Source organism: Vulpes lagopus, chromosome 2, assembly GCF_018345385.1.
Source record: "Vulpes lagopus strain Blue_001 chromosome 2, ASM1834538v1, whole genome shotgun sequence".
Taxonomy (NCBI): domain Eukaryota; kingdom Metazoa; phylum Chordata; class Mammalia; order Carnivora; family Canidae; genus Vulpes; species Vulpes lagopus.
This window is the reverse complement of record NC_054825.1, coordinates 50,373,865-50,395,432: the sequence shown is the minus strand read 5'-3', so window position 1 is coordinate 50,395,432 and position 21,568 is coordinate 50,373,865. Positions and strand designations below refer to the sequence as shown.

The following is a 21,568-nucleotide window of genomic DNA, read 5'->3' as shown; positions in this document are numbered from 1 at the left end:
CTTCTGTCCCTCACCCCTGACCTGTGCCAGAGCATTTCCTTAACCCTCCAGTTCTTCAGGGACCAGGGGAGTGAATTGCCCCCAAGGGGACATTGGGCAATATCTGGAGACACTCTTGGTTATCACAGCTGGGGTTGGAGGTGGCATCTAGTGGGCAGAGGCCAGGAATGCTGCTGAACACCCGACGGTGCCCAGAACAGCCCAATCCCACTACAAAGAATCATCTGGCCCCAAACATGGGGAGAGCTGAGGTTGATAAACAGTGGGGCTCGCTTTGTAGCCGCATGTGGAAAGCTTCCTGGTGTACGTGTGCTTTACAGATGCTCATAATTAAGCCGAGCTTTCTCCACAAACCAGCCTTCTGTTTTTTCCCAGGAAGTACACATTCTGTGCCCACCCCTGGCCCCGGGGGAGGAAGGAAGCCCTGAGATCTCCATAGTCTTCATGTGTTTCCCATAGGGTCCAGCCCCTTGTAGAGGGCAGGGCGAGGTGTTCCTCCATTGAGGGTCTGCCCAGGAGGCTCTTCAAACAGCTGGAGCTCACACTCAGGGCTCATCTGCTTGGGGTGCCTGTCCTGGACCTGAGCAGAACATTCTGGAAGACGGACAGGGAGAGGGGAGTGCCCTACATACAGTGCGGAGGAGTGAAGAGGAGGCGAGGCACCGCTCTGGGGCAAAGCACAGAGGGGTTTGGCCTGGCATTTTATGGGGTGTTCCACCAAATTTGGCAGCCTGAAGCACCGGATATTATCCATGTGCAAGTTCAGATGGAAATTGGGTTGCTCCTGGTGGGAGGGTTCAGGGACTGGTATCAGGGATTGTGAAATCCTGTTTTGAGCCTCCTCACAGGCCAATCTAAACTGGAACATTCAAAACCGTGCTTATGCTTTCAGAACTGGCTGAGAACACGTGAAACCGGGCAAGAGCATATGGTCCCTGTGGCAAAGCTCATAAAGAAACCTCAGTTATCCAGAGCCCACCTCCCCCCAAACCTCACCTAGCCAGCTTCCTTCTTTATGGCACCAAATGACAAGAACAGGCTGACATCGGACATGCTTTTTCTTTCAACTCCAACCACCCAATAGTATATTCCGTGTATAGCTCAATTGTTTGTTTGTTTGTAACTTGTTTTATTTTGATATCATTTCAAGCCTCAAAAAGTCACAGTGGTAGGACAGGAAGTAGCGCATGCATCCTTCCCCAGAGTTAGCAATTACTCCATCCCGTTTTTGAAGGTCCGTCCTCTGATGAGTGAGATCTTCAGGCCACCTGAGATTCAGTACAACGAAGAAAGAAACAAAACACAGCATTTTGTTGTATTGGAATTCCCAAGGCAGGAAAGTGGACTTGTACGTATTACAGGCTTCCTGGCTACAGTGAACCAGTGCTGGGGGAGCCCCCTTCTCACTCTAGGTCCATTTGCTGGGTGAACTGGAGATGCTTAATTCAGCATTCTGTTCGCCCAGCCACGGGAGGAAGGGATTGGATAAGAGACTGTCGAGTCCCAGCTGTGTGTAGTTCTCCAGGGTGGGTTTTTAGGCGGACATTTACTTAACCAGAGCTTCAGCTGGCCGGGACATTTTGTCCCCTGAATGTCAAGCCTCTGTGGTTTGTCACCCACAGCCAGGAGGCTCGGCACAAATCCCCCCGGGCCCCCCCCCCCAGCAGAAGTTCTGTCCAGAACAAAGGATGCTTTGCTTTTAGCTGTGTTTACCAAAGGGCGTGGATCCTGAGTGAACCCCCAAATCAGTTGACTCTCTCAGCAGGAGTGTTTTCTGGGCTTTTTGCATTTGCTGCTCCATCAGATAGTTTCCTGGGCCGTCCATGGCGTGGAAGAGGGAAAGTCGCGTTCTGATGTTTGCATGCATGGTGTAAGGAGCAGCAGAGAGCGCGAGCTCTCGGTCAGACCACTGCGGCCCAAGGGCCACATGGAACCCATGCTAGAGACCTTATAAAGTCTCTAGAATTTTTTTCTGCCTTCTTAGATGGTCTGCTGAGTGAGTACCTAACACAAACTTGAAGTCACTCAAGCCTTGCTTTTATTTTGTCCCGGAAAAACCAAACAAAGAAAACCTGCATATACTGCAAAGCTCAAGAAAAGAATAAAGATTTTATTGCACGTGGATACATAGATGATGGCTTGGCATGATTGTTGTCCAAGGGAGGGAGGCGAGGCCTCACCTCACTCGTGTGGGAGGGGAATCCATCGAACATTCAGAGCACATGGACTGGACCTATCAGCTGCAGCATCTGTATTCAGGGAAGTGTGGGTGTGGGTTTGTGGTATTAACTGGCAACCCCGGGATGGGAAATAGCCCCATTTTCTTACACTAAGATAGAGCAGATATTAGGGGGGAAATGTAAAGGTACAGAATAAATTGAGATGAAGTGGATACCAGAGGTTTGGTTTTTGGGTTAATGTGCTGATTGAACCACTTCAAAAAATTGACGGTAGTTGAGAAATTGCGGTAACTTCATATTCAATACAAACTGACTCTGAAAGCCTGTAGGCAGGTTGTCCTCCACAAACGGAAACTCAGTCCTTCCGAAACGGTTAAGTCTTCTCTCCATGGCCTGTTCAAGGTCAGGAAATAGCCGTTATGCCCCATTTAGGGTTAAGGAAGAGAGCGTCGCAGAGCCTGACTTCACTTTATTTCAACCCCGGGCCTTAGCAACGTTGGGAAACCCTGTAAGTGCTCTGCTTCTCCGTCAGGATGTGATGATAATGATACTTGCACACTTCCCTGGAAGACCGGTGGTGGCGTATCTGTCAGCTAGTGTTGAGTAACAATCGCTCCCAAAAGCTCAGCAGCTTGAAACAGCCATTTTAGTGCTGACTCGGGCTTCTGTGGCTCACCTGGGTCTGGTGCCTTGTGCAGATCTGCTCCCCCTGTGTGAAATCCCGGGCCCCGGTGGAGGGGGCAGCTTCTCTGGGGGAAGCTCTTCTCAAGGCGAGGTGCAAGAGGATAAGCAGAAACACATGATGGCTCTTGGCTCTTCTGCTCATGTTCCATGGGCCAAAGCTAGTCCGTAGTAGCCTAACCCAAAGTCAAGGACCTACACCCACAGTGGGAGGAGCAGTGGTGCCATCCAGCAAAGGGCACGGATGCCGACAAAGGTGACTAATTCAATCGGCCATGGTCACCGAGAGACCAGCACGGTGCCTGGCATGTAGTAGTAGCAACTTCTGTCACTGTTGTTACTATTACTGCTTAATAGGCAGGTCCAAAAGGAAAGCTTATCTCTGAAAGAAGCTAGAAAGGTTAGTATTATGTGTGTTAAATAAAATCAGTTTCAACTGAGATAGGTTCATGTTCACAGATTTTCTTTTGGTTGGCTTCCTCGGCTCATGCCTGGAATGTGGTAGGTGTTTAGTCAGTGTTGGCTGATTGCCTAGAGGTCGGTTTCCCTGATAGGCATGCAGCGGGGGACAGCAGAAGAAGCCCTGCTTGCCCTCCCTCTCTCCCCCTTCTCTGCACTGGCCTGAGCTTGAGTCCCGGGCCTGCCGTACGCAGTTGCGGGACTTGCGGCAAACCCCTTCGGTTCTCCGAGCTAGGTGGAGGCCGGGGGGACTGGGGCCTGGCCATTTTTTGCATTCTCACATAGCAGCGGTGTGCCTAGCTCATGGGTTATGCCGAGTAGATCTCGACACGTTTCTGGAGCTTCCTTGCTCTGCTCCCAGGCCTTTGCTGGACCCCCAGGTCCGCATCCTCTGGTACTTTCCTTTGGCCCATGGCTGGCTGTGGGCAGCAGATCCCTGGCAGCAGAGGATGTGGATGGCATGTGGTGGGCGGTGGGCCCGGCCCACCCTGTCCCCCAGGAGCGCTCTGGCCTGCTCTGCCTTACTGTCGGCTCTGGGCTCTGGCCACGTCCTTGGCTGTGGCTCCCACCACCATTTTGGGACACTTTACGGGTCCCACTTGGAGCCAATGGGAGGAGACCTAATTTCCTGCCACAGGAAATGGTTCGGCTGGTGAAGAATATATTTAAGGATTAAAACCTCTGTCAGAGGAGCTGGAGAGGGTTGCTGGAGAAAGACTTGGAGGTCTCTCATCAGGAAGCCAGTGGGTGTGGGAAGAGATCTCCGTCATAAATGGGGAGGAAGCCCAGAGGCCCGGCCTTGGGACTGTGTGCTTAGCCCCAGCGACTGGTTTTTGGGCCACAAGGAAGGACTGGGCCAGGGAGCAGAATGAGCCATAAATAGACCCTCTTCTGCATCTGAGCATGTTCATGGTAACATCGGCTCAGAATTAAGGCCTATTTATTGAATTTATTTAACATGGGCCTGGCGCCCTGTGAGCTTGTGAGAGGGCGTGTACTGGACACATCAGCTAAATCAGATCCAGCAGCTGAAACCCCTGATTCAGTATTCTGACTTCAGTAAGCATCGGTGAGGATTTCAAGTGGGACGGAGGGAGTGAGCAGGAATACGGCCAGGGCTGGCTCTGGGCAGCCCGGACTCGGAGCCAAGAGGAGTAGTTGCCGATGCACAAGAAGAACTCAAGGGCCCCGAAGCTGGGGCATGGACCAGATGACTTCTGGAAAATCCCGCCAAGCCACACTGGTGGTCACGTGCTTGTGAGCTGAAGAGCCATCGGGGCCCAGCCTGGCAGCCAAGGTGGCTGGTCTTTGGTCGTGGCCCGATGCAGACTGCTGCGTGATCCCAGGAGAGGAGCCTGGTGACTGGGACACGCTGGTGTCCCGTCGTCATCACCCAGCCTTGCCTTATCCCCTGGGGGCATGGCACTGTGGAGGGTCCACTCTGAGCCGAGGAGCACAGAAGCCTTGCAGAAATTAGAAACACCAGGCCAATCGAAGCCTCTCTCTGGCTGGCCTGGCTGTGCCCCCAGCTGTCATAGCCGGGGAGGTGGGGCGGGGGGCTGGTATTTTTGAGCTCCCTCTACGTTTATTGTGCTCGAACTCTATGCCAAAGGCTTTTTGCACCGAGGATGCTTGGATCTTTCCAGCAATCGCAAAAAGGGGCTTACATTTCAGATGCTAAAAGATGAAGACCAAGACCTGAGCCAGTTTGATAAAGTTTATACGGTTCTCGAGCACGGTCAGTCTTTGGATCCAGGTTTATCCAAGTCCAAAGCCCCAAAGCTCTTGCAGCCTTTTTTCTTTCTTTCTCTTGAATAATAGTGTAACCGACCTACAACCAACCACACATATTTAAGTGAACAGCTTGAGAAATGTTGTCATCTGTATCTACCTGTGAACCAACAGCCTTTAAACCCTCATCAGGCTCCACTCCCATCCCTCCCTCCAACCCCAGGCAACCACTGATCTGCTCCCTGTCACTTGAGAGAAGTTTCCATTTTCCCTTTATGTTACTCTGTAGTTTGACATCAGCGGAGTCCTGCGTGGCTTCTTCCCCTGGGCGTAACTGCTTTTAGATTAGTCCGTGTTATGTGTATCGATAGGACCCTCGTTCTTCAGCCGAGTAGTGTTCCTTCGTGTGGGTATGTCCCGGTTTGTCTGTCCGTTCACCTGGTGATCAGCATCGGGCAACTTCCAGTTTGGGGCTGTTACTGGTAGAGCTGCCGTGGACGTTCGTACGCAAGGTCGCAGATGCTTTCCCGTCTCTCAGGAAGCACTTAGTGGAATGGGTGGATCACGTGGTAGGTTTGTGTTTTGAACTTTTGAAGAACTGTTCTGAACCTCCAAAGTGTTTTCCAAAGTAGTCAAACCCTTACACGTGCCCACCGGCAGCGTGGGAAGTCCCAGGCCCTCCCTGACCTCGCCAGCGCGTCGCACAATCCCTAATTGTAGCCATTTGAACAATTATGAAGTGGTGTCTCATCGTGGTTTAAATTTGCACTGCCCTAATAACTAGTGGCGTCGAGCATCATTTCGTGTGCTTGTTTACCATCCTTGTATCTTTTTGTGGAGCATCTGTTCAAATCATTTAAAATCCAATCAAACCCGTTTTTTTTGTTTTTATAGTCAGGTTGTTTGTTTTCTTCATATTGAGTTTTTGGAGTTCTTTATATACTCCAGGAGCAGGTCCTTTATCAGATGCAGGCTTTGCAAATATTTTCTTCCAACTTGCGGCTTTTTATTCTCTTGACGATGTTGTTCAAAGACCAGGAGGTTACATTTCGATGAAAGTCCAATTTTCCGGGACACCTGGGTAGCTCAGCGGTTGAGCATCTGCCTTTGGCTCAGGGCGTGATCCCATCGGGCTCCCTGTGAGGAGCCTGCTTCTTTCTCTACGTCTGCCTGTCTCTGTGTCTCTCATGGATAAATAAATAAAATCTTTAAAAAAAGAAAGTCCAGTTTACCAACTTTCTTTTTTAGTGGAATGTGTTTCTGTGGTGGTATCCAAGGCACATGTGCCTGGGCCAAGGTCACAAAGATCCCTTCTTGTGTTTTCTTCTGGGAGGTCTATTTCCAGGCTTTGTAGTAGGACCCATTTTAATTCATTTTTGTATAGGGTGCAAGGTGTAGATTGAAGTTCATTTGTCTCGCGTATGGGTCTCCAGTCATCCTAGCCCCTTTTGTTGAACAGACAATCCTCTCTCTACTCAATTGTCTTTGTCCCTTTGTTGAACATCAGCTGTCCATATACACGCGACTATTTTTGGACCTCGTTAGGCTCCATTGGTGTGGTTCTCAGTGGTTTTGCCCTTGACACACTGCTTTGAAGTTACTGGGCTTGATCTTTAAAAACTTAATTGATACATCACGTATACCAGCTGAAAAACTCAAGTCTCTCAATTTTTACCTTATTTGTATTATTTATTTCCAAGAGGGTATTTTTGGTTTTGGTTTTTGTTTTTTTGAGAAGTTGGCGGGGGGAGAAGCAGAGGGAGAGAGAGAACCCCATCAGATTCCTGCCCAGCACAGAGCCCAACACGGGGCTCGATCCCACAACCCATGAGATCATGACCTGAGGTGAAATCGAGAGTCACGGGCTTAACCAGCTAAGCCACCCAGGCGCCCCCCTAAGAGTTTTTTTTTAGAATAGTTTGTAAATGTTCCGGTTTTAGGGTTGCAGTATCTTGTCCCTCTGAGAGAGTAGTTTTTGTTTCATTTTGTTTGCAAGTTTCTCTGCTCCCTGCATGGTCTGAGACTTCCTCTTTCTCCCCCACTTATTTCTGTCTCTGTGCTTTATGTTGGAGGCTTTCTTTAAACGTTGGAAGATTCTGGTAGGCATCTGTATTTAAGAGTGAAGCTGTAAAAAGCAGATTGAATGCTGTGTTTGGCATTGGCAGGTGAGCTTCCCTGTAGGCTGAGCTGGCAGGAACAGGGCCGTTTTGTTGGAGGGGTTCCCCAAATGTCGGGATGGCGTGACTATGGGCTGGGCCGTTTGTTTCTCCACAGGTGAGGGTTGGGGGCATGCACCTGCCCATCACTGTCCTGGGTACCGAGGGAGCAAGAGATCGTCCACAACAGCCTATCTCCAGCCCTCGCCTGACCCTAGCTGTGCCCTGGTGGTCCCACCCAGAGCCCCGCTCTCCTCCGGCTCATTTTCTGCAGAGAGCAGACCTGTCTCTCACACGCCTCGGGAGGGGGTGTCCTGTTTGAGGGGCTCAGGGAGGGGAGCCAATCTCACTGTCTCTTCCGTACACTTCCAACCCATCCTCCTGTTTTCGCCTCAGCTGGAGAAGTGCGTGGTGCTTCCAATTCTTGAGTCTTTCCCGGGTTCTGAGGCACAAATGGAATCACCTTTTTTTGGCTTCCTCTGCTAGGTTGGCTTTGTTTCCGCTCATTCCACTCCAAGGTCTCTTCCCATTGGGCCGCCTTTCTGTGTTTGTGTGCGCTCTTCTCCTACTTGTTACCTTGGGCAGGACAGAGATAGATGCGCCCTTGCCGTTGGTTGTATTTGGTGGAAGGACATTTCTTACCCTCCCCTCTCTCCTCCCTTCCTCTGTTCCTCACCCCTCCCTTTCTGCTCTCTTCCTTCCCTCCACCGCGCTCTTCTACCCCCATGTCCCCTTCCCTCTCCTCTCTCTCCTCTCTCCTCCTTCCTCCCTGCCTGGAGCCTTTCATGCCATAATTCTTCAGGGAGACAGCCAAGCACTTTATCCTTGAGAGGAAACAGCCCATGAAATGCAGAAAGGATTGGCCGAGGAACTGGCAAACCGAAGTCCCCAACCTACAGGTGCAATAAACCTGTCCTCCGCCACCTCAACGCTCCTTCCCATCCCTCAACTGCAAAACCCCGTAGCGACCACATCCCAGCCCACCTCACACCCAGACCTTGCTCCTTGTCACCTGCGTCGTGCCAGAGCTGCATGTCTACACGGCCGCCCCATTTCTGCCTCGGTGCCCTCGCAGGTCCCTGAGCAGGTGTGAGTTCCTAGGTCCACTCCAGTCACTGTTGAGCAAGGTGCCCTGTTCTGGGGACTTCCGAAGTCAGGGCTGTGTGTAAAGGCCTCTCCTCATCAGGAGCACCCAGAGCATCCTGTCCCCAACACCTTCCCTTCCTAAAGGCTCTGGCCCAGGTACAGAGTTGTCAGAAGCTTGGCCTTTGGTCATGCTCCTGGGCTGTCTGCCCCGTGGAAGCTGAGACCCGGCTCTTGTGTCGTCCCTCGCCACCCCGCCTCTTGCCCTGTATTATTGTTATTTTTAAAAACAAGAGGGTCACACCCTTCAATCACAGGTGTGGGGGGGTGGAGGGCTCCCTCCGTAGCCACAACCCTCCCTCGCTGCGCTCCAGAGCCCTTCCCCAGGGCCTCCCCCTGGAGGGGCAGCCACAGTGCCCAGCTGGCTCTGGGCTGGGCTCTTATCAACGTCTGAAGAGTGAACGTGGCCACGGCCCTCATCTGCAGGCTTCACAGGAGAGTGGGAGCAGCTGAGTAACTTTCCCTCCACTCATCACTTCCCACCCTCCCTCCGTCTCCTCCTCAGCCCTATAACTCACTCCATTTGCCCAGGGCTCCTGAGTGCGCAGCACTAACACCCGCCCACGGGGTGGTGCCTCGCAGGGCATTTCCAGGGGGTACTGAGCTGCACGGGTGAGGGGAGATGTTTGCATTTTACAGATGAAGCAGCTGACAGGGCATCCCACAGACCTCAGGCTGGGAGAGGAGAACCCCATTTTGACCCCAGGCTGCATGACCCCACATCCCGTAGTCGTCCTCTACCTGGGGGAGGCTGCCGGGGTGGGGGGCCGGCGAGTCCCAGGCTGTCCTTTCTTGTTCTGTGTGGTAATTACTGTGTTTTGGCTGGAGGGGTTCCTTGGTTCAGGGCCCCACGGGAGGGAGGTAATTACATCCTTTGAGACGCCCTCCGTCAGCAGCTCCCTGTCAATCCCTGTAACTAAGACTTGCTCTAACCTTTGTCCCTTCCCCGTTCCCAGGCCGGTGGCTTAGAGACTTTGATTGGATTCCCATATCTCTCTCTCTCTCTCTCTCTCTTCTGGTTTGCATCTAACCAGGCCTTCCCTCACAGAGTGCCCATAAATTCTGTTGATTCAGGCAAATGGGTGCCCTCAGTCCTGGCTGGGGGCAGAGGGGAGGGAGAGCTTGCAGATGCTTCTCCACTGGCCCCACCCAGCTATTAAGAAAAGTTGCACCCACTGACTGGTGGGATGGTGGCCTGGATGGGCCTTCTTGGAGGGAGAGGAGTCCCACCGCCGTTGTGTACCTCTTTATTCACGTGCACCTGCACTCATCATCCAGCCCCACGGCCCTCCGTCTTGTCCCGGATGCTGGGATTCTCACGGGGCCTGTCTCGTGTCACACCCGTGCACAGACTCAGCTTAAACATCTCAGGGACTCCCTCGGGCTTTTAGGAAAAAGGCTCCTGAGGCCCTGCAGAGCCTGCCCTGCCCACTGCCATGCCCAATTCTCACCCTCTCTCCTCCCTAGTCGCTCTGGCCTTCCTTCTGTTCTCCCTCCTTCCCGTATTTTCCACCCTTCACAGGGCCTTTGCACGTGATCTTCCCCCTACTTGGAACGCCCTCCTCCCACACCCCTTTGCCTCGTTAGTTCTTATTTGTCCTTCGGACTTTCAGGCCAACCATTAGCCGCGCAGAGATACCCTGTCCAGCCCGTCAGTAAAGCAAGGTCCCCAGGGTCATGGGTGTCCCTGCACTTTTCCTTCAGAACACTTGCATGGTTTGTGACTGCAGCTGCGTATGATCGTTTCATTAATACTGGTCTTGTCCATTGCACTAGAAGCTCCGTGGGAGCAGGGACCACTTTGTGGTCTGTTTGTGACATCTCTTCCCTCACCACTGTGTCCCCTAGTGCCACACATAATAGGAGCTCAGAAAATATTTAGGTAAAGGCCTGTGTGAACAGGACCCCTGACCCGTCTGATACTGTCATGCTCTTCGGAAGCCTCCTGCCTCCCACCTTACTCAGGGCCGTCGGCGTACCTGCACTCCTGAGCTCCCAGCCGCCCCATCCTGTACCACTGCTCGGCCTGCCTTTCTTTGCATGCACATCACCTGGGGGGTTTTGCAAAGAGGAAGGTTCTGACTTAGTAAGTTGGGGAAGCCTCTGAGATTCTTCCTTTTTGACAAACTTCTGTGGACCCATACTGCCGGTCGGGGACCACGTGTTGGCCTGGCCTGAGAGGTGGGGGTGCCAGGTCACAGCTGCTCAGAGGCCAGGTCAGCACAGAGGACGTCGTTTGCACAGGGATAGGGCACGGTTGTTGGCAGTGGTGTTCGGACCAGCCGGGCTGGGGACAGTTGCAAAACTGAGCCCGATATAGAGTTGGAGGCTCTGTTCATGCTCAGCTCATGCACCACCCTTCAGGCCTTGGCTCTGAACTGGGGGGAGAGGGGGATCTATGGATGTGACCCCTGCAGACGACCCTCCACCGGAAAGGGATTCCTGAGAGGTTGGCATATGTTAAACCATCCAAAATTCCCTATAATTGCCCTCCCTCCCTCCCTCCTTCATCACAAATACCAACTAAAGGATTTTTGCTGTTTTCTGACATGGAGCTGGGGGTAATAACCCTGAGTGAGTGTTGGGAGGGGTTAGACACAGCCTGTGCTTTGTCACCTCGCAGCATCTGTCATCCTCACGCAAACACTTACCTAAAGAACCCCCGTTTTTTTGCTCAGTCCTGACCCCCTCGGCCCAACCCGTGGACCTTCTCAGAACGTGATTCAAGTGCTGTTTCCTTCATGTGGGGGGTTGAGGGCTGGAGAACCCACTCCGGGGCCCGGTGCAGTCAAGGTCCACCCTGCCAGCCTGAGGAGGCCCTGGGAGGCCCTGGGCCTTCCTTAGTGGGCCTCTGTGTTCCTCTTCTGGGATTCCTGCCAGTGCCAGCTAACAGGATTCTCTGGTCCCTGGGCCCTGTGCGGCTCAGAGCTTTTGGGGGAACAGCGGGGAAGGCTTCCTGAGGCTCTTCCAGCAAGCTCCCTGGAGGCAGCCGTGCGGGCTCATCTCGGGGGGAACACAAGCCAAATCCACTCTGCTGTTTCTTTTGGCCCCTCACCGTCCCGACAGGTCCCTGGATGGCCGGCTGCAGGTGTCCCATCGGAAGGGGCTCCCGCATGTCATCTACTGCCGCCTGTGGCGATGGCCCGACCTGCACAGCCACCACGAGCTGCGGGCCATGGAGCTGTGTGAGTTCGCCTTCAACATGAAGAAGGACGAGGTCTGCGTGAATCCCTACCACTATCAGAGGGTAGAGACCCCAGGTAGGCGCCGCCTCTTGGTGGTGGCGGTCGGGGGTGTCTGCGGCTACCTGCCTGTCCTTCCCCTTCCCCGGGTGCAGGGCTGCCGGGTGCACATACGGTGCTCGGAGGGCTCTGATGCCAGCCTGGCCTTGACACTGATCTGCCTCTGCTCTTCCGGAAAGTTCTACCTCCCGTGTTGGTGCCACGCCACACAGAGATCCCGGCCGAGTTCCCCCCGCTGGACGACTACAGCCATTCCATCCCCGAGAACACTAACTTCCCCGCGGGCATCGAGCCCCAGAGCAATATTCCAGGTAGGCCCCGGGGCATGCAGGCCGCCCCCCATCTCTGCGGGCCCTCCTCGGCCGTCCACCCTCTGCACACAGCACTGGCCCAAGGGCCCCTGACTCAGACCCGCACACCCATTGGGAGAGGACCCGTGGCTTTGGCTCCGCGCGCGCTAATGATGCTTTCCTTGGCACGGCCGACGGCGGCGTGACCCTTCCGCCCGGGCTCCGTGCAGTCATTTATTTTGGAAGCGGAAATAGCAGCGCTGTGTTTCTCTCACCGCCCTTGCGGGCCGAGGCTGGAGTTTGAGCAGGATCCCCCCGAGGGTCTAGGGGCCCGCAGAGCCGTGGGGGAGCCGAGGGGGAGCCAGGGCCAGGCAGCCAGTGCGGAGAAGGGGCCCTAAGTAGGTAAGCCTGGTGCGGGCTGCAGCCTGGGTGGGGGCGGAGGCCCGAGTGGACTTTTTCCTGCTGGGGGAGCAAGGGGGCTCAGCTGTCAGTGCAGATGTTTTTGGAAGCCCCTCATTTACATGCAAATAATGAGTGAATCACCAGCACCAGGGCAGCCAGGAAAACTGCTTGGCAGCGCCTGGGCTGGTCCCAGCCTAGGAATCCTGCTGCCTGCCTTCCCGAGAGTGAGAGCAGGGAGAGCGCTCCGGCTTGGAGGAGCCTCTCGCCCCGCGTGAGTGCTCTGTGCCGAGCCAGGTTGACCACAGGCCCTTGCGTGGGGGCAGAGCGTTCGGAGAGTCCGGCCTTTCCGGGTCCTTCACAGGTGGCTCTGGCCCCCCGGGGGGAAGGTCACTGGGCTCACTGAGCAAACCTTAGGGAACTAAGTCATGATCTGGGGTCCTCCAGAGAAAGGGATCACAGCCGCTGCTGTCATTGAACGTGCAGCGTGCTGGGGAAGCCAGGATGTCCCCTAAAGGGACGACGAGGAGCAAGGTGTCTGTGCAGGAGTAGATGGCAGAGCCAAGGGGCAGCATGAGGCGTGTGCCCTTGGGAGGAGAGACGGGTAAGGCTGAGGCAAGTGCACGGCCTCCCTGGAGGGGTGGGCTTAGCCCCAGCCTTCCAGGATGGGGAGAAGTTAGCTGGGCAGAGGCTCTAGGAACAGGCGTGTTAGCCTGGGCAGTCAGGGCAGCGTGAGCAAAAGTGGTCGCAATCCAGGCAAGGAGCTGGGGGTCAAAGGGCGTGAGGACCCCTGGTGCCCTTGTTCTGGGGCCCACAGTTCCTCCAGCACCTGCTGCTGGCGGAGGGGTGTGGACGCGTGATGAGTGCAGTGGGGGCCTCGGAGCCAAACCACGGAGGCCGCTCAGTGGACCACCTTTCCTTCTGATTCCCAGAAACCCCACCCCCTGGCTACCTGAGTGAAGATGGAGAGACCAGTGACCACCAGATGAACCACAGCATGGACGCAGGTCAGTCCTAACCCTGAGTGCCCGCCCTCCCTGCTCTCCCCCGCCCCTTGCCTCTCCCCCTCTATCCCGCCTTCGTGGAGCAGCCCCTGTGTGCCTGGTGGTGTGCCGGGCGCAGCGGGGAGAGGAGGGGCCTGAGCTGCTCTCAGTTTTAAGGAAGACAACTGGCAGTTACTGTGCCATCTCCTTATGCCCTGATGGGGGACACCTGTGGCATTGGGCCCCAGGGAGGCCCACCTGCCCCAGGCTGGGGAGGCGGTGTCGGGGGTGGGCAAGTACCTTACCGCATAGGTCTCTCTTGAGTTGAGTCTTGGAGCCGGTGGGTGTTGGCCAAGCCATGAGGGCAGGCGAAGGGTATGCCAGGCAGAGTCATGGTGGGTGGGCGTGAGGGGGCGTGGGCGGGACAGCCCGGTGCATTCCGGGGGTGGCGAGTGCCCAGCATGGCTGGAAAGTGGGGACGAGGCAGGAAGACCATCATCATTCAAGGCTTCAAGTGTGGCCGGGAGTCACTTCTGGCTTCACGCAGTCTGTGCCCCAGTGAGACGTTGCTGGCAGTGGGGTGGTGGGTGGGCTCGAGCACCGACACAGTTCAGGAGAGCCCGAGTCCTCCAGGAAGCAGGGTCCTCGCCGGTGGAAGCCCCCCGAAGCATCTATTTTTTATGCAGGGACCAAACACGATCTGTGTATTCCTGCCACGAGGGCCCCAGCCCAGTTGTCTCCAGCCACATCTCCAGATGTTCCCGCGTCATTTGTCATGGGACCAAATTGGCTCCAAACCAGAGGCTCCTTGAATTGAACCCCAGCTGCCACATGGAACATACACCGTATTGCGTGTGGCTGGGCGAGGAGGAGGAGGTGGAGGAGGGTGGGGGGGGAGCCGAGCAGATGTTCCCTCCCGATGGTAGGGGCGTGCCTGGTGCACAGGGAGCCCCTACCTGCAGCAGAGCCCCCGCCCTGCACACAGCCCCAGACAGGCTGTGCGGATCTGGAAAGAAGCACGAGGGAGACGTGCCCGTTTGTTGTAAACACAGTTGCTCCATACCCAGCCGGGTGTCGTGGCACCTGGGAGTCTAGCACATGGCCCGCAAGGGGGTGGCCTGAACCCGCTGGCATGCGTCGACGGCCTCCTGCGCTGAGGCCAGCAGCCGCTTCGGGCTCGCAGCTCCAAAGGGCTGGTGTGGGAAGAGGCCGGCCCAGCAGCATCTCTTCAGATGCTGCACTGCTCTTCTTGCTCTTTCTCTCCCCTCCTTGCTGTCCCTTCTCTGTGGAATGATGACTGTTGCTTGAGAAAGCAGACCGGAGAGAGTCTGAGTACAGAATGCGCAGCCAGCCGCGCCCCCTCCTCGGCTCTCCCCCCCCCCCACTTCTCCTCCCTCCTTTCTGCCCCGTTCTCGCTGTCCCCTCATCGTTTTCCCTCTCCTCCCATCAGTGGACCTGCAGGGCCCTGTGTGGACATCCGTGATCTGTCAGTCATAGACACGGGGCTTTAGGGACTTTAGGGGACCCCCCCCAGCCAGTGGGTGGATGGGTGGGGGTCTCCAGCTTCCCCTCTCTTCTTGACTCAAAGTTGTCCATTTGGAAACCAGTCGAGTTGCTGTCCTGGCAGCTGAGATGTGACAGTGTCCTAGTTGGGGTCCAAGGACCACCTTGTCTGGCCCTGTGTGCCCCCCAGACACACACCACATGCCCTTCCAGGCCAGGCCTTCGTGGACCCTCTTGTGATTTGGGCTGCCACAAAACGGGAAACCAGCATGTATTGAGTGCCTGCTGTGTGCAGTCATGGTGCAGTCACTTGTATATGCTCGACCACACTTCACGTCTACAAATCACACAATGGATGGTCGTATCCCTGTCTTATACCTGAGAAGGGGAAAAAAAAAAAAATCAAGGCTCCGAGAGGTTAGACCACTTTGCTAAAATCCCGTAGCTGACACTGCTGTCACCCAGCCAGACTCCAAGGCGGTCGGGGAGCCCTTATGCTCCAGGACTCTTCGACCTCCCCTGGTGGATGGGGTTCTGGGGGAGCAGAGAAGCCCATGGCTCATGCCTCGCCCCAGGGAGGTTGGAGCTGAGCTGGGGAGCAGGAACAGACCCGCACAAATAGCCCACGGCACCTGTGTGGGGGGCCCGGAGGGGGGGGGTCGTACACCCCATGGGGCTGTGACTGCAGAAGGGCCCCCAGGGCAGGGACAGGATGAGCCCCGCATTTCCGAAGGCCGAGGCCGCGCTTCTCTCTGGGAGTGCGGGCTGGATGGGAGGTGGGGGGCAGGGGGATCGGTAGCCTGGGCTCCAGGCCTCGGACAGCATGTCCTGCGTCTTCGGGCAGCAGAGGTGCAGCCTTCCTGAGGCAGCTCGAGCATCCCGAGACCCGGGGAAGGGATCAGATTGGGGTTCCAGGCCAGGTGGGCAGCTGCAGCCCTCTCTGTGTTGCTGGTGGCCTCGGAGTGAGGCTGGGGTGAGGTCCGTCCCTGCTGGGGCGTTTTCCTGGGGGCTCTGTGCCCTGTGCCACGGGCTCGGGTGGGGCCCTCACCCCATCGGGTCCCAGGGACCCCTCTGAGGTGGTCCGCTCATCCCTTCATCCCACGGGTAAAGCCTGGGACCCAGGGAGGGAGGGTCAAGCAAGGACACGGCGTCGGGGCTCCTGCAGGGCCTAGGAGGCTCAGCTCAGGGTTTTCTTCCTGCTGCGTTGAGCTGCCCCATCTTGAGGCAAGCGTTCAGTAATTTGGCTCTCTGAGCCAAGAATGTTCTCTTCGTTCTCACAACTGTGTCTCATCCTGCAGGTTCTCCAAACCTCTCCCCGAATCCAATGTCCCCAGCACACAATAATTTGGGTAAGTATCTCCTCATCTACGGGACTGTCACCCCCTCTAGCTGCAGTGCTGGCTGGTGGCCCGTGTGAGGAGGGGAACCTGACTGCGAGGCCCCGCTCCATCAGCTCAGCTCAGCCTGTCAGGTTTCTGGTTACAGTGATTCTGGGGTCACCCACAGAACAGAGTAACCTAAGAGCAGCAGTGGCAGGAATAAGGCGACCATGTGCCGGGTTTGTATTTCCCCTGGGTGGCAGTCAGACGTGAGTGAATGAAAATCCCCCAAACCTTGTGCTCAGGAGCCGAGAATCTGTGGTCAGCCAAGCATACGTGTGTGGTTTGATGCAAAGCCACGGGCGGCAGTGCGGACTCCAGCCCCCTGACTTTGGTCGACTGGTTTCAAGATACACTTACTTGGATTTTATCTGAGTATTTCGTCTTATAATGATGTACTTTTTATTTGAAACAGCAGGATGCAGGGAAAGCACAATTGCCCATCATCTCCCCGCCCGCCCATGCTGTTGTATCACGGTCCTTCTGATGCTTGCACATCAGGCGTGTGTATTTTGTGCCTTGCCAGTGGAGATCACAGGGTCCATCCATTCTTTTCATTCTTGTTATTTTGGAAATGCATTTCCATATTTAGACGCCTCCTCTCTCATCCTGTCTCATGATGTTTTGGAGCAGCTGGCCCACGTCTCCGTGGCCATCCCTTTGGCCGTTGGACTTCCAGGTCGGTTGTTGTGAGATTGGCTTCTGTGCTCCAGGAGTGGGGTCTGCAGAAACGCTCCGAACAAATGAAACATCCATTCCATTCTTATTGAGGGGATTTTTTTTTTTTTTAATGTGCTGATCTGGTAGTTTTAGAAAAATGTGAGTTTGATTTCATTTTGGCCTTTACTGCTGGGCTTTGATTTGTGGCTCAGGAAAAGAAAGAGTTAATACCCAAGCTCTGTGAATCAGTGGGGGTGGGGGGTGGAGGGGCGGGGTAGGTTGGGAGCCTGGTTTTTATTCCCAGTTGCTCCCAGTCCTTGACTGATAGCATCAGATGAAGAAAAGCATTTAGAACATTGGGAGATGCCTGAGACTGCTTTCATACAGGCTGACAAGTGGGCAGTGTGAAAATGTGACTTTGGGCGAATCTGTTCTAACATCTTTGTAAAATAATATCGCTGTGAGTGTTGGGCTTTGCAGAGGGAAGGTCACATTCCTGACGTGAAAGGACCGATTGAGTTATTAAAAACAAACTCTGAAGGCTAGAAGCTGTGTTAACACTTGAGAAATTAAGGCCAAGACTGTGAGCTTGACTCTGAGTTCCCAGCTTTTGAGGTCAGCTGGCTTAGATTTAATTTGGGGGCCCTTTTTACTACCCACCTCCACCCCCGCCCCATGGCCAAGGCAGCCCTGTCGTCGGTTGGTCGACAGACTCTGGAACAAAGCCCTTGCCTTTGAAGCCATGCTGCCTGACTCAGTGGTTCCAAATGAAAGTTGTCCCACGTGGTTGCTTGCTGTGGTTTCCCTTCTAGATTGTGTGGACCAGGGTGACAGGATGGTTTTTGAACATGGACCTGGGGCAGAAGTGTCCCATTGACTCAATCCTCCCTCCCTGCTGCCCTGGTCCTCAGGGCCCTTGTCTGAGGGTTGAGAATTTTTAGGTCACTTCTCCAAAGGAAGGAATAGCCCCCAAGCCTGGTAGTGGACAGTAGGAGCCAGTCTGCTGGGAACACCTGAACGGGAGAACGAGTCAACTGATAGGTTGGGGTTCAGATTCCTCCCTGCCTGCAGGGCCCCAGTACCTCCCACCTTCACCCATTCAAGACTATCAGCTTCATCCCTACCTAGAAAAATCCAGACTCCTGGCATCCTAGCTGGAAGGGGCCGGGTGACAGTGACGATGGTGGCAAACATTCCTTGAGAACTTACTGTTTACTGAGTGTTGCACAGGGCACTTTGCGTGTGTTAACCAGTGTCCTTAACCACTTGTAAGATAACAGTATTACAGTGTTTCAGTCTCCTGATTAGGAAGCCAAAGAACAAGACTAGTTACCTAATTCCTGCCAACTCACACAGTTAGGAAAAGGGGAAGCTCTGAATCCCGGCCTCCAGGATCCAGATTACGTGCTTCCATCTGCTCCCATCACTTAAACCAGCTCCCCCATCACCACCTCCTTCTCAGAACAAAGCTCCAGGACGCTTACTAACTTGTAGCTGAGGGCAGTTGTCAGGTTGAGGACCCTGGGTGGGAGCCCTGCCGACCAGCCTGTGTCTTCCTCCCTCATCGGTTCCCCAGGTGTTTCTCCCAGTCAGTGAGTGTGAGTCCAGGCGGGGGGCGGTGGTCAAAGGGGAATGAATGATGCTATGGCCTTGTGGGGATCAATAAGGCAGGACTGAATGTAATTTTATTTATTTATTTATTTATTTCTAATTTATTTATTTATTTATTTATGATAGTCACACAGAGAGAGAGAGAGGCAGAGACACAGGTAGAGGGAGAAGCAGGCTCCATGCACCGGGAGCCCGACGTGGGATTCGATCCTGGGTCTCCAGGATCGCGCCCTGGGCCAAAGGCAGGCACTAAACCGCTGCGCCACCCAGGGATCCCTGAATGTAATTTTAAAACAAGGAGTGGGTGCAGTTGAAGTAGGCAGAGAGGCCAAGGGAAACAGTAGTGGCATTCCAGTGGGGACATGCCTCCAGGCTTCCAGTGTCCCTGTTTCATTCATTCAGTCAACTTCACTGTGTTTCCTAGTCGGTACTGACCCTGGGGATCCACGTGACCATTCACGGTCTCACGGGTGGGCGGGAGGTATCTGCGTCCCCCTGCGATGCATTGTGCCAGGGGTGCAGGCATAAGACAAACCGTATAGGCTGAGGAGGAAAGTGCCAGATGTGGTAGGAAAGACGTCAGAGTTGTGGTGACATGTGTGAGTTGCACCCAGCAGGACAGGTGGGACGCTGTGAGGCTGAGAAGAAGGGAAGGACATCACAGATAGAGGGAAGGGCAGGAAAGGGCAGGGCGAGCTCAGAGGAGAGCTTGGCAGTATAGTTGGTTGGGATGAGGAGCCAGATGGGGCTGCCAAGGCTGTGGGGCACTGAGAAAAGAGCCCTGAAGGCCATACTTTAGTGATTCCCTTCTTGCCTACAAATAAAGTCATTGGCCAGGGGTGGGGGGCGGGGGGGTGGTTATCTGATGACAGCTTCATAAAGATGAATCTGGCCACTTTATAGACGTAAAGGTCTAGAGGAAATGGCTGGTGGCCAAACCCCACTACCCTCCCCCATAAAAAAAAAAAAAAAAAACACCTTAGGAAGCTGTTTTGGAGAGATGGTGGCAGGGCCGGGAGGGGCACTGAGAGAGGGCGGTGGGCCTGAATCAGCGGGTGCTTATCATCAGCCAGCTTTAACTGGGAAGCTGCAGAGGTGGGACACCCAGGAGCTGGGATGGGCTGGAGTGGGAAGGTGCCTGTGGCCATCAGGACAGAGGCTGGGGCTTGCCGCGCACACTTGGGAGCCGTTAGCCTGTGGGCAGCCTTTCCCAAAGTGGGCTCAGGGGGACAGGGTGTTGTCATCACCTGAGTTTGGAAAGCCTTGTGCCGTAGCCCCCGGGCACTCACGTGCCAAGGCCTCTGAGCAGTCCTTTGCCCGTGGATCTGCTGGAATGCTTTGCTCTTACAACCTGCTGACCATCTGTGGGACTGCTCCCCGGAAACGCTGACAAAGGTTCGGCTGAATCCTGGGAGTGGATGAATTGCGAGAGGGAAACCCAGCTCAAGAAGGAAAGAAGGCCGGAGAGGGGCTGCCTCGGCGGGAGGGAAAGGCTGAAGGTCAGGGGAAGGCCGGGCCCCCGCAGCGAGAGCGGAGGGAGGCCAGTGGGCAGGGGGGCAGGAGAGGCCCCAAGATGACATCGGGAGTTTGGGCACGTCTGAGCACTTATGGGGCGGGGGGTGGCGGTCAGTCAGTGGTATGCACGGGGCAAATACAAGTCAGGATGACAACAGAGAAGGATGGGACATCCCAGGACATCAGATTATTTCCTGCAAAGAAATGATGCAGGGAGAGAGAGAACAGGACGTCTGGTTCGTTCCTCATTTCCTTCCCACTCCAGGCAAGAGGAGGAGGCTCCTGCCACAGCGAGGCCCCTTCTGGCACTGGGACGTGGGGCAGGGCCCCGATGAGTGACTGGGGGCCAGCTCAGCTCCTTGTCACAGGCCGGCTCCAGGGAGACCCGGCAGCTGTGTCCTGCAGCGACGGGATGCGAGCAGGTGACGTGCCTGTTGTTACACATCGTGCTGGTGCTCAATGAGTCACCTGGGCTTTCCTAAGGGACCAGGTCAAGGATTGGACCAAATGGAGGGGAAGGAAGAGGGAAGTGGAAGAAGGAAAAAGAGACTGAGCGGGACGCTGCCAGTGAGTAAGTTGTCGCTGCTTTAGCGTGGGACACCGGGGGAGGAGCCCTGGCCCAGGAGAAGTAGCCGGAGCGCCCGGGGCTGCAGGGAGTGATGGGCTCCAGCGCGGCCCCTGGAGAAGGTACCTTCCTGTCCTGCCAGGCGCCGGGCGGGGTGGCGGGGCAGCAGGAGGGCCACCAGCTCTTCCTGGGGGACCATGGGCTCTGGGGCCCGGCCTTACCTTGTTCCAGCATCTGCCGCTGCTGCATGAAGCTTTTGCTCTGGCCTCATCAGGCCCTGATCCTCTGTAAGCTTAAGAAATCACGGGGATCCCCGGGGGACTCTGTGGTTTAGCGCCTGCCTTTGGCCCGGAGTATGATCCTGGGGTCCCGGGATCGAGTCCCACATCGGGCTCCCTGCATGGAGCCTGCTTCTCCCTCTGTCTGTGTCTCTGCCTCTCTCTCTCTCATGAATAAGTAAATAAGGTATTTACAAGAAAAAAAGAAATCACAGGTGTCCCAGTGGCAGGGAGGCAGCCGCCGGCCGGAGGCTCTGGCCCCCCGACTTCGCCTCTGGTCTCGGCTGCAGGAAGGTGGTCTGAGGCTGAAAGGGCGCAGGCTTCCCCCTGCACATGTCATCTTACAGGTTGGAATTGGCGCACCGGGTGCGGGGACCCGGCCGTCCTGGGCCAGCAGGTGCCATCCCCGGGGACGCCACTGGCTCAGTCGTGAGGGCCACAGAGAGACCAGGGGCCAGTTGACAGCCGCACGAGCTGGGGCTGGGAGGTCAAGTCTGGGCGGATGAGGGGCAGGCAGGCCAGGCACCCAGGGACTGAGTCCCGGGGCTGAGTGAGGACCGTGAGGCTTCGTGGGGACTGGTGTGCAGGACAGGAGGTCACGCTGCCTTCTACAGGTGGGGAGGACCCCGACCAAGGCTGTTCGTTCCTGTTCTGACCTTTAGCCTTTGCGGCTTCGGTGCTTCGCCCGCTCCCTGCTTTCGATTCATAGTAGAAAGTTAATTTCCCCCTCTGTCGCCCCTCCTTTTCCTTTACCGGATTTGGATCTCTCGCACATGTTTTTAATAGGCATCCC

General features: G+C 55.4%; 1 protein-coding gene across 3 annotated transcripts in view; it reads left to right on the top strand.

The window, feature by feature from the left end:
* Positions 1–21,568, top strand: part of SMAD3 (SMAD family member 3) — a 117,590-nt gene that overhangs the window by 80,465 nt on the left and 15,557 nt on the right. For all 3 annotated transcript variants that reach the window (XM_041740563.1, XM_041740571.1, XM_041740578.1), the window contains 4 exons: positions 11,417–11,610; positions 11,772–11,903; positions 13,214–13,288; positions 16,066–16,116. In XM_041740563.1, coding sequence (XP_041596497.1) covers positions 11,417–11,610; positions 11,772–11,903; positions 13,214–13,288; positions 16,066–16,116 — 452 coding nt within the window. The remainder of the gene's footprint in view (positions 1–11,416; positions 11,611–11,771; positions 11,904–13,213; positions 13,289–16,065; positions 16,117–21,568) is intronic.